This window comes from Musca autumnalis, unplaced genomic scaffold (genome assembly GCF_047663935.1).
Source record: "Musca autumnalis isolate F117 unplaced genomic scaffold, ASM4766393v1 scaffold_2, whole genome shotgun sequence".
NCBI classification, from domain to species: Eukaryota; Metazoa; Arthropoda; class Insecta; order Diptera; family Muscidae; genus Musca; species Musca autumnalis.
This window is the reverse complement of record NW_027411755.1, coordinates 10270941-10288583: the sequence shown is the minus strand read 5'-3', so window position 1 is coordinate 10288583 and position 17643 is coordinate 10270941. Positions and strand designations below refer to the sequence as shown.

General features: G+C 35.3%; 2 protein-coding genes across 7 annotated transcripts in view; one reads left to right on the top strand and one right to left on the bottom strand.

Moving 5' to 3' along the window:
• LOC141393617 (non-lysosomal glucosylceramidase) overlaps positions 1-17643 on the bottom strand; it is a 596987-nt gene that overhangs the window by 210210 nt on the left and 369134 nt on the right. The window lies entirely within an intron of this gene.
• The window catches only part of wb (wing blister), a 404943-nt gene that overhangs the window by 217943 nt on the left and 169357 nt on the right, over positions 1-17643 (top strand). For all 4 annotated transcript variants that reach the window (XM_073966879.1, XM_073966880.1, XM_073966881.1 and 1 more), the window contains one exon: positions 16655-16998. In XM_073966879.1, coding sequence (XP_073822980.1) covers positions 16655-16998 — 344 coding nt within the window. The remainder of the gene's footprint in view (positions 1-16654; positions 16999-17643) is intronic.

Genomic DNA, 17643 nt, shown 5'->3' with positions numbered 1-17643 from the left:
TATCACAACAATGAAATAATAAAAATAGAAACTCCACACATTCGAGGCATATCGGGAATACTTCAAAAGAATGCCACTATTAGACAGGAGTCATCAATATAAACAACAAAAATTGAGAAAATTCCCCAAGTCTCAATGTTGCCACTTAACCTCCAAATTAACCCATCTCTCCCTCATCACCACCACCACCCATTGGTAATAAAGGCATAAATCTTCAACAGAAAAATATACCAAATGAAAATGTTGTAAAAATCTCAGCAAGGAGTACCCTAAAGCTATTGGAGTTCAACCCCAAACTCAAACTACAACAATGTAAATAAAAAAGAAAACAAAACAGAAGACTCCCAAAACAAACAACAATGCCACAACATTTTTATGTGACCCATAAAATTGGTAACAATTTCTTTCTTTTTTGTCTTTGTCTTCTCGTCTTTTGTGAAATTTATATAAAATCTTTATTTAATGACATCAAGGCATTGGCTGTCATGTAAAATCTAATGGCAATCAACAAAATTTTATCACAACTTAATTAGTGTTAACCACAAGGCTTGGTGGCGGGTTTGCCTGGATGAGCGCCTGGTCGGTCGCTTGTCTTGAACCATGTTTATGGACAAGTTTAACAACCACAATTATCAGCCATCTAAAATCTACAATTCAGCTATCAAAGCTTAACAATCTGTTGCTGCTGTTGTCTGTTGAAAAGACCTCAAGAGCAGAAGCAGCAGCAGCCGACATTAATGTTAGATTTTGTTAGGCGATAATCTTTAAATGCCCGAAAAAACGTAAGCTCGACTTTAGATGCTAAGCTGGTTGTTAAGAGGTTTCGCTCACTTAGTTTTGGCAAAAAGAAGTTTGCAAAAATAAAAATTAATTTTATTTTAAGTCGCCAAAACATCACGATTTTCAAATATGTTTTTATTTTCATAGCCAGTTAGGAGAGCAGCAAGTTAGTGGCTATTTTTGTTGCCAACATTTGCAAAAATGTAATAAACAACCACATTTGTGACACAAAACACTGTTTACCGAAAGACATAAACGTATACAATCTCTTGTCAACAAAGTCATTGGAAAAAATATTATCAAATATTAAATTATTTATTTTTTTAATATTTCCTTTCATTGCTGTCATGGATTTAATTGGCCAGAAAGTGAAATGTGAGAAAAGCTTGTTGGCTTTGATGGTGTTTTGGGGAATTGGGAAGAAGCATCAGAAGAGTGTTCTTCCTTCTTAATTAGACCAAACGTAGGATATTTGCTTCATTTATTGCGGTACCAAGCTGGATAAAGTCGCTTATAACTCAAATTCAACATCTTTACTTTTCAAATTCTACATCTGAAACGTGGTTATTTGAGGGTTAACGTTCAACACCATAATGCAAAAGTTACATGTATTCGCAAACAGTTGTCTTAGGATCATATACAGGATACTGCGGTGTAACACTACAAGTTATATTTTGTTGTGTGCCTGGCCTGGTGCCCTTCCCAGCAAAAAACTCATTACAAATCGACCTACTAACTCTTTTTTTTAACAAGGGCATGCCACCAGAAGTCAGTATTTATTTTTTAGTCGACAAATAACTTGTTTATCTCTGGTTACTGCAAGTAGTAACTACTTACATATGTACCTCCTTATTCGTCGAATTTTAGTGGCCAAAAAATAAGGTGACATGCCCTTGTTAAAATAATGTCTAGGTTGTGGATGAAGTCCCAGCCAAACTGTCGGTCTCCCTGACTTACCTTAGAGGAATTAATTATGCCCCTTAAACCGGTTTCGACTAGCAACTAAAGACCGTCGGGGTCAGTTTTGTCAATGATACTTACTCTAAGTTCGTCATACGAGTAGGACATCATTGGGGCCCCGTCTGGCATGAGGTATTTGGCTTCCTTGCCTATGAGTGTTGTATGTGGCTTTTATTGAGAAGTACTGTGTTTTTTTTTCAAGTCGAGACCTGTTTTGTAGTAGGTCGATGGATTGGCTGTCTGAGAAACCATAGTCTTCCAGGACAAAGACTGTGGAAGGCCGGCGGAATAAATACGATTCACACACTTAGGCTGCTAAATTTGTTTCGACTTCTAAGATAAAGATTGTTTCGCAGGCATCCTACCCACCGTGACTTCCATAAAGCCTGTGGACATGTCTACAACAGACTGCTGGTGTTGTTGTAACAGTGATTTATTATGTTTGTATGCTCGTTCTCTTGTTCAATCTGGCTCTGGGTCTATCTCCAGTTCCAGGAAGTTGGCCACTTCGATGGATGTAACTACAGATCCACTGGAGTCACTAGGCTTGGCGGTGCAGTTGAATAGGTGCTTAGTATCGTGCGGGCCCATGCCGCATACTGGGCAGATGACTTGCACGGTGCGATCGATTCCCGCCCAATAGGAATTTAGTCGACTGCAATATCCCTAACGTAATTGAGCCAAATATACTCTGGTTTGTCGTGGCAGCTGACGCTCTTCAGCTGCGATAGATGGGGGATGTGCTCCGATGACTGCATTCACACATTAACTGTTAATGGTCTTAGCAACTGTGTGCGTGTGAATGCTGTTCAAACCTGCCTGATATGCCTGTTGATCTAGAGGTTCTCTCCTATATTGTTGGACCGTCGTCTCTAGAGCATGAGTATCCTTCTTGATATGCCTGGGTGTATCGGTGGCCTGCAGATGGTGATTGAGATGGCTCTCACGGTAACACCCGAGCAAGTACTGCAACGATAGCATCTCATTATGTTGTCGTACTGGAAGAATCTTTGCCTCCTCATGTAGATGGTCCGCTGTAGATTTGAGGAGGCACCTTGTTGCTGTTCTCAGGGCGGCGTTCTGACAAATTTGAATCTTATCCCACTGCGTGTCACATAAATTCGGGGACCAAACTGGCGCCGCGTAGCTTACCACAGACCGACCTATCCCTTTATACGTGGTCAACAAGGTTTCTTTATCTGCACCCCAAGTGCTGCTGGCTAGGGACTTGAGGACCTTGTTCCTACATTTCAGTTTATCGCAGATAGCTGCGGCGCGGACGACGTGAAAGTGGTGTCCAATGTGACCCCTAGAATTTTGGGGCATTTTGTGGTCGGAATTCTGCTACCATCGACCCTGATATTCAACTCTCTTCTATACTGCGCCGTCCATGTGGTGAACAGAGTGGCCGTCGATTTAGTGGCGGATATCTACATATTCCTCGCGTGGAAAAAGGTGGTAAGATCGGTCAAATAGGAGTTGAGTCTCTCACAGATGTCATCAGGGTAGGTACCTGACGACAGGATCGTACAATCATCCGCATACATTATGATATCAATGCCGTCTTGAGGGGGCGGAATACAGGAAAGGTAGAGGTTAAACAGTTCCGGAGATATCACCCCTCCTTGGGGAACTTCCTGTTTCACTCTACGGGGCTTGGATTTCTTGTTCCTGAATTCCACATACGACTGGACCGCACATATAGTTGATTATCCAACGTTTCAGACTTGGCAGGAGGGTTGTCTGCTCGATGTCCTCGAACAGCGTGTAGTGCTTGACAGTATCAAAGGCTTTTGATAAGTCAAGCGCCACCATCATTGTTCTATAACACGGCCGCTCCTGGTTGAGTCCTCGACAAATATGTGTGGAGATGGCGTGCAGCGCTGCTGTCGCGCTGTGCTGCTTACGGAATCCATGCTGATGATCGGCAACTTGATAACTATGTCTAATGCTGGGTGACAAAAGCTTCAGTAGCGGGACCACCCTGGCCATTTTCCAGACATCGGAAACAATAAGGGTGGCTAGCGACAGGTTGAGAACTTTAGTGAGATACTCCACTCCCGGCTCATCCAGCTGTTTCAACATTACCATGGAAATTCCGTCAGGGCCCAACGCTTTGGATGATTTAGCATTCCTGATGGCATTCGCAACATCATCCATTGTAAACTGTGGTGGTTCTTGCTCGGCAGGAAGAGATCTAATGCGACGTAACACTCTTCTCTTCGCCCTGTCACTCTCGGGGTGCTCGACAAACAGTCGATTGATGTAACTTGCACACCTCTTCGGGTCAGTCAACGTAACGTCGCCAAACGTGACTGAGGTCCTGTCATCCCTCCTTCCGGGGTTCGAGAGTGACTTAACCGTTGTCCACAATTTACTTATACCGGCTCCAATGTTGCAACTCTTCAGATGATTTAACCACTTGTTCCGCTTATGTTCGCCGACCAGCCTGTTCACTTCCAGTGTCAGCTCTCTGACTCTGGGGTCGTCGGGGTTGGTTCGACGAAGCTCATCACGCTCATTTGCTACAACAGACTGTTCTTCAGCTTTACCTTTGTCTTTCATGTAAAAGTCGGTTTTATAAACATATGCCCTCCGCCAATTGTTCACCTTAAAATATCTCCCTCACTTTAGAGGTAAGTTGTTTGACCTTCTTCTTAGAGTTAGGGTTTGAAGTCGTCTTCGGAACAGAAACGACACCACCACATTGTATTGGCCAGCAGTCTGTGTCTCCTCTGCTTTCTTGCTCGTCGTCGCAGCCTCCTTTGGGTTTGAGATATGATCGCAGATGACGATTGTTTCTCGGGTAGACCGCTCAAGTTAGCTACCTTACAGCCTGTGGCCGTGACTACAACAGACTGTTCCTTGGTTTTAAAAACAAACGCCCTCCGCCAATTGTTCATCTTTACAGACCTCCCTCACTTTTGTTTGGCGTTCTCCTTACCATTTGGGTTTGAGTTCGGCTTCGGAACAGAAACTGATTCCACCACTTGGCTTTGAGCAGCGGGTTTTGTATTATCTACTTTCTTGCTAGTTGTGGCAGCATCCTTTGAGGATTGAGGCACAGATGCCCTGTGCCAATTGTTCACCTTAACATATCTCCCTCACTTTAAAGGTAAGTTGTTTGACCTTCTTCTTAGAGTTAGGGTTTGAAGTCGTCTTCGAAACAGAAACTTGCACTTTGTATTGGCCAGCAGGTTGTGTCTACTCTGCTTTCTTGCTCGTCGTCGCAGCCTCCTTAGAGGTTTGGGCGGTTCCAGATTGTGGGAGGAAGATCTTATCCACCTACAGCTCGCTTCGAGGCGAGTGAGATATGTTCGCAGATGACGATTGTTTCCCGTGTAGACCACTTAAGTTAGCTTTCTTACAGCCTGTGGCGTGACTACAACAGACTGTTCTATGGTTTTCCCTTTCGTGTAAGAGTCGGTTTTAGAAACAAACGCCCTCCGCCAATTGTTCATTTTTACGGACCGCCCTCGCTTTTGTTTGGCGTTCTTCTACCTTTTGGGTTTGAGTTTGGCTTCGACTCCACCACTTGGCTTTGAGAAGCGGGTTTTGTATTATGTACTTTCTTGCTAGTTGTGGGAGCCTCCTTTGAGGAATTGGCTAGAGCTGTTGCAGGTTCTGGGAGAAAGATCTTGTCCACCTGAAGCTCGCGTAGCGGCGAATGAGAAAAAATTTTTTCACATTTCCTCATGAACCGAGATCACTGTAGTGTCCAGTTTATCGTCCATAAAGATCAGAATAAGTAAGATGCCCTCTGGGGATATGTTTTGGTTCCGCTTTTCGGGAACAAGCCTTTCAAATTGTTCGTAAGTTCCCTACTTTGCTTCTTTAATCTATTCTCAACAGCCATGAGAATGTTGTGTATGTCGTCTCCCATAGTTTTGTTTTTCTATAGCAAGCCTTTCCGATTGGTTGAGGATTTCCCTACTTTGCTGCTCTAAATTATTTTCCACAGTTAACAGAGTCTTGTGTAGGGCTTCACCCATATTATCGGTCTGTTAGTCGAAGACTCGTTTGTACCATTCTTAACTCTATGATTGTCCAAAGAGATTACGAGGTTGTAAACTATCTTATTACTAACTTAATATGTACTTGTAGCATGCACGTCTGTAGGGGTCAAGACATCTACACCTAATTCTGCCGAAGCGCAATAGCTTGTTCTCGACAACATATGGCTTGTGGTCAAATCAAATCTCGTCGCCGGTACTAGCTTATTGTACAGTGACTTTTCCTTTTACAAGACTTTTCCATCACAGTTGTTTACTTTAGGCGAACTCCCGATCTACTTTTCGTCCGTAAACACCTTTTAGAACTTCTTTCCAAACCAAAAATTAATGGAACATGTTGAATCAGCTCTAACGGCGATTGACTGAGACAATTTTGATTTAATCGCCTTGGCATCCTGCAAAAGAGAAAACGCACACAGTTGGATAATGGCATTTCCCTTGGGAACGACATCTGCTGGGGGGAAAACTCTGAGATAAAATTAGCAAAGACATTCACCACTTTACAGCTAAGTGTCGACTATGTTCCTTTGGGACAACAGGTGACATAGTCATTCAATCGTCATATGTATTAATTCTGATCAGCATCAACTGTATCACTGCACGAGTAGATGAAATGGTATTTCCTATACGGTAGTTGCGCAAATCACAAAGCGTCATCTTCTGGGAAATAATAGCAATAAAAGCAGAGACGTTCACCACTGCAAGCTAAATAGCTATTATTTTTCATGTGCACAATAGATGTCACAGCAGTTCTCATTTGTATTATACTATATTTTACTACGATAACATTTTTTCCTTTATGTTATCAGAGAAAATAGTAAAAAATAGTAGGTGTTTGCACTTCTGCAACAGTAGTGGTAGTTCTTGGTATTTTGGACTGCCAGCTGATGGGGAAAATATTGCAAAGACATTAGCCCCATGATCACTGTGTTTGCTGAGGACAATAGATGACATCATAATTTAACAATTTGTGTTCCGACCACCATCAGACGTGTATTAATAGATAACATAATAATTGCTGATGGGTCTAGGATGACCAAAGGTGATCACGAATCAATGGATGTGAAAAAGTGTCGGTATAACATAAGGAAATACCTCCACAATATAACAGGCGTAGAAGAAATGTGTTTCTGAGTACAGTAGACAATAAATTATATTTTTCTTTTGTATTCCGACCAGCATCAATCAAGAAGATTAAGTTGGGCGGTGGTGATAAGATAATTGGCTACGAGTCTTAAGTTAATGTTAGAATATCACAAAGTGTAATCTTTTGAGCAAAATAATGGCAACAAAACTAAAAACCTATTTCCCCTGAACAGTCCTAAGGGGAAAGGGAGAGACTTCTGTCATATCAATAAGTGCTGCCATTAATCACTAGGTCAATGATATGGGGATTTTATATCTTCAAGTTCGAACAACGTATTTTCGATAAGACACCACTGGAAGAAAAGTTGCTACATTAATGTCGTCTACATTACGCCGAGGGCTTTTGTTTTTACCACAGCTGAGAAATTTATGACTGTCCTGTGTAAGACCGTATATTACCCACCATTGTGGCACCCTGTCTTTTCAGTAATAGTATAGCCATATGATGTTTTGACCAGCAGCAATCGCATAACGTTGTCGCATGTAGATGGTGTGGCAGTTTCTGGTAGACAATAGTCTGCCCTTTACCAAAAAACGTCATCTGCTGGGAAAAAAAATGTTTCTTATTAGCAGGGACATTCACCATTTCACACTTTGATAACAATAATCAGGTATGTGATGAAAACCGAATCGACTCGATTTGCAGAATCGTAATGGTATATATTTGGAGTGCCTTTGATGATAAGTAAAATTTTGCTTAGCAAACGTCGTTTATTTGAATAATATTTTTAAAATCCATTTTCAGTTTCAATAAAATATTCACCAAAATTCGAAATATACGATTTCGATTTATGGGAAAACGAGTCGAATCGTTTTCCATCACATACCTGTATATTTCCTGAGCACGATTTTCACAGTTTTTATTCTGATCAATCTCGCCACTGCAAAAGTAAATTGATTGACCTTTGCCTATAGACAACAGGATGAGTTTAAAATTATTTTGTTGGTGCTGAACATTACTCTCAAAATGGTGTTCGGACTTGCATGTATCCCTCAATGAATTCTGACTCCCAAAATTTGTTGGAAGTTATGCACGATATGTATTCACGTACATATTTCCCAACAATTTTAAATTTACATGGTAAATTCGCGTCGAGGCATATCATCAGCGGATATAACTATCAAAATTAATTCGGGAATTATGTTCGTTGGCTGTTATCTCACCATACCGGTTTTGTTGATCAAAAAGCATCCTCTTTAAACCGGTATAAAGTTAGCAAAGATCTACACCACTACAAAGCTTCGTATCCTTGATGTTGCCTGAGGGCAGTAGATGGCATTGTACTATAAGCATATACGTCTTTCATTGATTCAAGTAGATGGCGTGACAGACGAGGCGACGCATCGAAGTTAATTTTGTAATACCACGCACTTCATAGCTACATATAAGTTCCCTATAAGTTGTACTTGCTAGTTCAATTAATCTCTCCTTTTAGTTCAGCTCTTATGAGTGAAGTAGGTCGGAAAGGAATGCTTATTGTTGTTTGCTCTAATGATGATAGACTTTGATAGACAAAATTCCTTTATTGTTTCAGAAATTCGTTCAGCGGAACCAGTTCGTTTGTGAACTATACAACTCTAGTTGACAGTTTTGTTACGCAATTGTTAATTTCGACAATTGAGAATGGATTAAAATTGTCTTTTGTAGATTCTAAAGCGTCATCTGCAGGAAGAAATAATTAGCAAAGACCTTCATCACATTATGTCGTTATAACGACAATGATTACTAGTGACAATAGATGGCGTTACCGTATATCAATTTGTCACAACGTTCTGGCCTTCATAAATACCCAACCACTACCCTTTTCTCTTATATTGTCTTTATTTTGGGTTTGAGGTTACTAAGAAAATATCAGTCACCGTCAATATTTGTTTCCATTGACTATATTCCTGGAACTTTGTTCTTCTTATGTTGTGCATATTTCGACCAGACAGGCCAGTCTCATGAATGGCCATTTATTAGAATTTTTATTTTATGGAATAGCTAATGAAAAACTAATACATTTTCACACATTTCTAATGAGGAATTTTTCATTAGTTTGTTTTTCTTTTCTGTGGTCATTCCAAAGGATATTTGTTTTTCGTAAATGGCTGCTAATGGTTGGGCAAAGAAGAGATGCATGAGTTTCTTTACAATTCACACCCATTGCCGGGGATATTTATTTACTCTTTCATTAAATGCTTGGGACATAAACACATCATTAAATTCAATAAAAGCTATTGTGATAAACTCCATAAATTTTCTCAAATGAGTGTTGTTGAGAAAACTCCACATAAGCATATATGAATAGATATTATGAAGTTTTGGTTTATTTTTGAAGTTTCTTTACCATATCTATTCTAATGCTAATCTGGATGACTCACTAGCCATTTAGGCTTTTTTCTTCTACGTCCCACAATGCAACAAAATGTGGCGGTATTGGACCATACCGCCAGCCGACAATCCAGACAGACAAATAACATAAATGTTGGAGGCATATTATGACAAATTAACAAACACATACTGCGCCATGCATGACAACAACAAAAACATAGAACAGACTCTCGGGAATCTGGAGCCAACTTGGTGTGCCACAAGACTTCTAGCTGGCTGCCCAAAAAACGAGAAAAATGATGAATAACAATTTTATGGAATTTTGAATTTGAAAACAGCAGCTTCATGGTGTAGGCGTTCATTTTGTTTGCCTACCAGCTTCTTTGGGTAGGGTGTAGGGTAAACCAGCTAAGCATTTAACTGTCTAGCTACTCGTTGAACAGATAGCTTGAATGGTTTGCATGACTGCCTGCTATGGTGTGGTCTATGGTCACCCGACAAACTTTGGTGGCGCTTAACAATGTGATTTTTCCAACAAGCACTTTTCTTATACGAGCTCCAATGAAGTGTGGTAGGTTATGTTAACAATGACAGAGAACATAAATGTATATGACCCCTAGGCAGCACTGGCTAGCCAGTGGCCGACCAATCAGCCGCCCGCCAACCAAGCCTCCTTTTGTTCATTCATTATATCAAATTTCAAAGCCATTACATATTTTGGGAAATAATCGAAATATAAAACGTTTTGAAAGGATGATGTATTATTTTTCCATCAAGGGACACATAGGGGGAGAGGAAAACAAAGTACAATCACTTATTGACATACATACATAGTTATTTTTTAAAGACAAACGATGATCGTGGATTTAAAACAAAATTTTTTGAGAAATCTGCTTTGATCGCAGATTTTTTAAAAATATTTTTTTAAAGATGATCGTGGATTTTTTAAAAATATTTTTAAAGACCAACGATGATCGTGGATTTTTTAAAAATATTTTTAAAGACCAACGATGATCGTGGATTTTTTAAAAATATTTTTAAAGACCAACGATAATCGTGGACTTTTTAAAAATATTTTTTAAAGACCAACGATGATGTTGGATTTTTTAAAAATATTTTTAAAGACCAACGATGATCGTGGATTTCTTAAAAATACTTTGATCGTGGGTTTTTTAAAAATATTTTTTAAAGACCCACGATGATCGTGGATTTTTTAAAAATATTTTTTTAAAGACCAACGATGATCGTGGATTTTTTAAACGATGATCGTGGATTTTTAAAAAATATTTTTTAAAGACCAACGATGATCGTGGATTTTTTAACAATATTTTTTAAAGACCAACGATGATCGTGGATTTTTTAAACGATGATCGTGGATTTTTAAGAAATATTTTTTAAAGATCAACGATGATCGTGGATTTTTTAAACGATGATCGTGGATTTTTTAAAAATATTTTTAAAGACCATCGATTATCGTGGACTTTTTAAAAATATTTTTTTAAAGACCAACGATAATCGTGGATTTTTTAAAAATATTTTTTAAAGACCATCGATGATCTTGGACTTTTTAAAAATATTTTTTTAAAGACCAACGATAATCGTGGATTTTTTAAAAATGTTTTTTAAAGACCAGCGATGATCGTGGATTTTTTAAAAATATTTTTTACAGACCAACGATTTGTGTATATTACTTTGACAATATCGAAATTATTTATTATTGGGATTATACAAATTTACCTCACTTGGATATCCATCAAGCTTTCAGGAAACCCTCACTCACTGGAATTTTCTACGACTCTAGGATGGCAGACGTAATACATGCTTTCAAAATTGTTCCTAAATAACATTCTCAGGTCCCCCTCACAAATATTTATCAATTAACACATCATAATGGCTACCATTAATTCGGATAATGGTAGCTAATTTTTCTCACATATGTTCCACCTAATTTCACAACAACATGAAGTTGTTTGGTTGGCTGGCCGACCTCCCTCTAACATTCACAACAGCAGTTTACTACAACATAATGATAAATTAGATTTTACAAAAAAGTCGAAAATTTTTTGACAATCTAATGCAATTTTTTTGGAAAACGCCATGCAACAAATTTAACATTTTTCACAACAACAACCCCCACCAAACAACAACAGCTTCACATTATTCATTCATTTATGAGTTTATCGTGAATGCATGTTTATGTTTTTCCAAAGTCTTATCGCTAATATATCACTTACAAGCACAGATAAAATTCGATGTATGCGATAGGAGAAAAAACCAGGCAGGCAGTTAGTCTGTCAGTCGGCCAGACTAAGTTAGTCATGCAAACTATTGGCCCACAAACCAAAGAAACATTTTCACTTTGTATTTCGTATTGATTTATATTTCGAATTGATCAAAAGCCAGAATGTTGTAGTTCGTCTTTGGCTTACAATTTCTAGTTGATAGCCCAAAACATAGCTCTGGATAAGCTTAATGATAGCCAGATAGGTAGCTGGGAATGTTAATAGGAATACAGACACACATAAGTGGACTTGTTAGATCTGCAGTAATGCATTTACATGTTATTCTTTTTTGTTTTCTTCTCCAGAGACTTTGGTGCGACTGTGGATAATTTGTCCGTCGCTCTGTCTTACTTGACCACTGTAGACATGCAATGCATGTATTCCAGTAAGGCAGGATATAAACGAATACATTAAATGAAATGGTAGTGTTACCTAAGTTTGTCATGCAACTTGTGACAATTCTCCATGAAAGCTTCAATCGGTAGACAGTCTACTATAAAGAGATCGATTGATATTATATGAGAAGATCAAGTGATCTTTTATGGGAAGATCATATAATCTTCTATGAGAAGAACAAGTGATCTTATATGGTCTCATAGAATCTGTCGTGATCGTGGATTTTTTTAGAATGTTTTTAGAGTGGTCTGTCGTGATCGTAGATTTAAAAAAAATATATATTTTTTAAAAATACATCTTTCAGAGATCTGCCGTGATCATAGATTTTTTAAAATATTTTTTGAGAGACCTGCCTTGATCGTGTATTAAAAAAAAACATTTTTAAGAGATCTGCCTTGATCGTGGATTTTTTAAAAATATTTTTTGAGAGACCTGCCTTGATCGTGGATTTTTTAAAGACCAACGATGATCGTGAATTTTATAAAAATATTTTTTAAAAACCAGCGATGATCGTGGATTTTATAAAAATATTTTTTAAAGACCAGCGATGATCGTGGATTTTATAAAAATATTTTTTAAAGACCAGCGATGATCGTGGATTTTATAAAAATATTTTTTAAAGACCAGCGATGATCGTGGATTTTATAAAAATATTTTTTAAAGACCAGCGATGATCGTGGATTTTATAAAAATATTTTTTAAAGACCAGCGATGATCGTGGATTTTATAAAAATATTTTTTAAAGACCAGCGATGATCGTGGATTTTATAAAAATATTTTTTAAAGACCAGCGATGATCGTGGATTTTATAAAAATATTTTTTAAAGACCAGCGATGATCGTGGATTTTATAAAAATATTTTTTAAAGACCAGCGATGATCGTGGATTTTATAAAAATATTTTTTAAAGACCAGCGATGATCGTGGATTTTATAAAAATATTTTTTAAAGACCAGCGATGATCGTGGATTTTATAAAAATATTTTTTAAAGACCAGCGATGATCGTGGATTTTATAAAAATATTTTTTAAAGACCAGCGATGATCGTGGATTTTATAAAAATATTTTTTAAAGACCAGCGATGATCGTGGATTTTATAAAAATATTTTTTAAAGACCAGCGATGATCGTGGATTTTATAAAAATATTTTTTAAAGACCAGCGATGATCGTAGATGACCGAAGATGATCGTGGAATTTTTAAAAATATTTTTTAAAGACCGAAGATGATCGTGGATTTTTTAAAAATATTTTTTTAAATACCAACGATGATCGTGGATTTTTTAAATATTTTTTTTAAATACCAACGATGATCGTGGATTTTTTAAATATTTTTTTTAAATACCAACGATGATCGTGGATTTAAAAAAAAAGAAAAATTAAATACCAACGATGGTCGTGGATTTTTTAAAAATATTTTTTAAAGACCGAAGATGATCGTGGATTTTTTAAAAATATTTTTTTAAAGACCGAAGATGATCGTCGATTTTTTAAAAATATTTTTTAAAGACCGAAGATGATCGTGGACTTTTTAAAAATATTTTTTAAAGACCGAAGATGATCGTGGATTTTTTAAAAATATTTTTTAAAGAGCGAAGATGATCGTGGATTTTTTAAAAATATTTTTTAAAGACCGAAGATGATCGTGGATTTTTTAAAAATATTTTTTAAAGACCGAAGATGATCGTGGATTTTTTAAAAATATTTTTTAAAGACCGAACATGATCGTGGATTTTTAAAAATTATTTTTTAAAGACCGAGGATGATCGTGGATTTTGTAAAAATATTTTTTAAAGACCGAAGATGTTCGTAGATTTTTTAAAAATATTTTTGTAAAGACCGAAGATGATCGTGGATTTTTTAAAAATATTTTTTAAAGACCGAAGATGATCGTGGATTTTTTAAAAATATTTTTTAAAGGCCGAAGATGATCGTGGATTTTTTAAAAATATTTTTTAAAGACCGAGGATGATCGTGGATTTTGTAAAAATATTTTTTAAAGACCGAAGATGATCGTGGATTTTTAAAAATATTTTTTAAAGACCGAAGATGATCGTGGATTTTTTAAAAATATTTTTTAAAGGCCAACGATTATCTTGGATTTTTTAATAATATTTTTTTAGCGACCAACGATTATCGTGGATTTTTTAAAAAATATTTTTTTAACGACCAACGATGATCGTGGATTTTATAAAAATATTTTTTAAAGACCAGCGATGATCGTGGATTTTATAAAAATATTTTTTAAAGACCAGCGATGATCGTGGATGACCGAAGATTATCGTGGAATTTTTAAAAATATTTTTTAAAGACCGAAGATGATCGTGGATTTTTTAAAAATATTTTTTTAAATACCAACGATGATCGTGGATTTTTTAAATATTTTTTTTAAATACCAACGATGATCGTGGATTTTTTAAATATTTTTTTTAAATACCAACGATGATCGTGGATTTTTTAAATATTTTTTTTAAATACCAACGATGATCGTGGATTTAAAAAAAAAAAATTAAATACCAACGATGGTCGTGGATTTTTTAAAAATATTTTTTAAATACCAACGATAATCGTGGATTTTTAAAAATATTTTTTAAATACCAACGATGATCGTGGATTTTTTAAAAATATTTTTTAAAGACCGAAGATGATCTTGGATTTTTTAAAAATATTTTTTAAAGACCGAAGATGATCGTGGATTTTTTAAAAATATTTTTTAAAGACCGAAGATGATCGTCGATTTTTTAAAAATATTTTTTAAAGACCGAAGATGATCGTGGACTTTTTAAAAATATTTTTTAAAGACCGAAGATGATCGTGGATTTTTTAAAAATATTTTTTAAAGACCGATGATGATCGTGGATTTTTTAAAAATATTTTTTAAAGACCGAAGATGATCGTGGATTTTTTAAAAATATTTTTTAAAGACCGAAGATGATCGTGGATTTTTTAAAAATATTTTTTAAAGACCGAAGATGATCATGAATTTTTTAAAAATATTTTTTAAAGACCGAAGATGATCGTGGATTTTTTAAAAATATTTTTTAAAGACCGAGGATGATCGTGGATTTTGTAAAAATATTTTTTAAAGACCGAAGATGATCGTAGATTTTTTAAAAATATTTTTGTAAAGACCGAAGATGATCGTAGATTTTTTTAAAATATTTTTTAAAGACCGAAGATGATCGTCGATTTTTTAAAAATATTTTTTAAAGACCGAAGATGATCGTGGATTTTTTAAAAATATTTTTTAAAGACCGAAGATGATCGTCGATTTTTTAAAAATATTTTTTAAAGACCGAAGATGATCGTGGATTTTTTAAAAATATTTTTGTAAAGACCGAAGATGATCGTGGATTTTTTAAAAATATTTTTTAAAGACCGAAGATGATCGTCGATTTTTTAAAAATATTTTTTAAAGACCAGCGACGATCGTGGATTTAATAAAAATATTTTTTAAAGACCAGCGACGATCGTGGATTTTATAAAAATATTTTTTAAAGACCAGCGATGATCGTGGATTTTATAAAAATATTTTTTAAAGACCAGCGATGATCGTGGATTTTATAAAAATATTTTTTAAAGACCAGCGATGATCGTGGATTTTATAAAAATGTTTTTTAAAGACCAACTATGATCGTGGTTTTTTTAAAAATATTTTTTAAAGACCGACGATGATCGTGGATTTTTTTAAAAATATATTTTAAAGGCCAACGATTATCGTGGATTTTTTAAAAATATTGTTTTAACGAACAACGATGATCGTGGATTTTTTTAAAGTATTTTTAGAGACCAGCGATGATGGAACATTTTTTAAAAATATTTTTTGAGATACCTGCCTTTGTCGTGCATTTTTTTAAAATATTTTTTTGAGAGACGTGACTTGATCGTCCATTTTTTAAAAATATTTTTTGAGAGAACTGCCTTGATCGTTCATTTTTTTAAAATAATTTTTTTGAGAGATTTGCCTTGATCGTGGATTTTTTATGATCTTCTCATAGAAAAGTGATCTTCTACGATAAGATCATGTGATCTTCTGTGAAGATATCAAGTGATCTTCTCTGAAATCGTTTGATCATCTTAAAGATTATCGGATAATTTTTGAGAAGATCGTATGATCTTCTTTGAAAAGATCATATTACCCTTCATGAGAAGATCGTCTGATCTCTTTTGGGGAGATCATCTTAACCTATATGAGAATATCATCTGATTTTTTTTTTTTTTTTTTTGAGGGAATCATCAGATTTTCAATAAGAAGATCAATAGATCTTCTATGAGAATATTATCTGATCTTCTATGAGAAGTCCTCTGATTTGCTTTGATTAGTAAATCTATCATTCCTTGAGAAGAAGACTCAAAGCTTTCTTCTCGGAGTGTAGAGTATCTGAAATTCGACATAGTCTTTCCTGTCTTTCTTCTAAGCTCCGAAAAAACACCTTGCAAATGACAAAAATCAAGATTGACGACTGGCATGCGGAGCAATTAAAATTATTAGCATGCAAGCTGTCACAACTGACAGTTAGTGGCTTAGTTAAACTAATTTATAACATTATTTTTAACTAATAGAAGAGTCCAAACCAAAAAAAAGGAAAGACCCACCAAACTCAATAAGACAGATAGGTTTGGCTATCTCTCATGTGGCTGTGAACCAGAAATTTATGTAAATTTGTGGTGACTGTAATATTCATTAGATTAAGTTGTAAAAATCTTACAGAAAAAAAACAGGGAATCACATTTGTAAATTAATTTTATTTACTTTTTCATTTCAGCTCTTCGGCTCCTGAACAGAGACAGTGATTCCCAAATTGCAGTAAATAATGGTGGTTTATTTCCTCAGCTATTCAATGTGGCAACAAGGGCTTCAATTAGTGTCAATGCGACTTGTGGCCAGAGTGGTCGTGAAGAATATTGTAAGCTGGTTGATGCCTATCCGCACAAGAAATGGGATACTCAATGTGGTATTTGCAATGCCCATTCGTCGGATGTGACGAAACATAGACCCATTGAATCGGTTATCTCCCATGCCAATATGCATGATCAATGGTGGCAGTCGCCCACGCTGCAGTATGGCCGGCATTTTGAATATGTTACAATAACAATGGATTTGAAACAGGTCAGTTCACAATTCACAATAATTTTTGAAAATTGTATTTCACAAGTTATCTAAAGAACAATCAACAATACCCCCATTATTATAAGTCTTCTTTTGTTATAGTTTGGATTTACCGAATAGATTTATAGCGTTCCGGTTAACTTAAAGTTAAAAGTGATGATGGAATTTCAGGGAGGAGCTTTTTGTCATTAACTTTCAATGTGAAAATAATATTTTTAATGCCTCCAAGTTAGTTTATTTTGAATTTTCAAATCCATCTGATAGTAAAAGAACACATGTAATAATGGCCCATAGTCTCTGAAAAAATTATTTAAAAATATAGGAACCATAATATTTTTCAAAGCAAACTTTATTTAACGATAGTTTTTTTAAACAATATCTACGATTATCTCTCAAAAATATTCTTGGAAATCCACGACCCATGGTGTATCTCAAATTGATTCTCAAAACTGTCCTCGATAGTATATTTGAAAATATTTTTTTTAAATATTTAAAAATATTATTTAAGTATTCGAAATTTTTTTTTAATATGTAAAAATATATTTTAAATATTTGAAAATATATTTTTTTTTAATATTTGAAAATATATTTCTTTCCACAATCAACGAAAATATTTTGTTAATATGTGAAAGATTTTTTTAAATA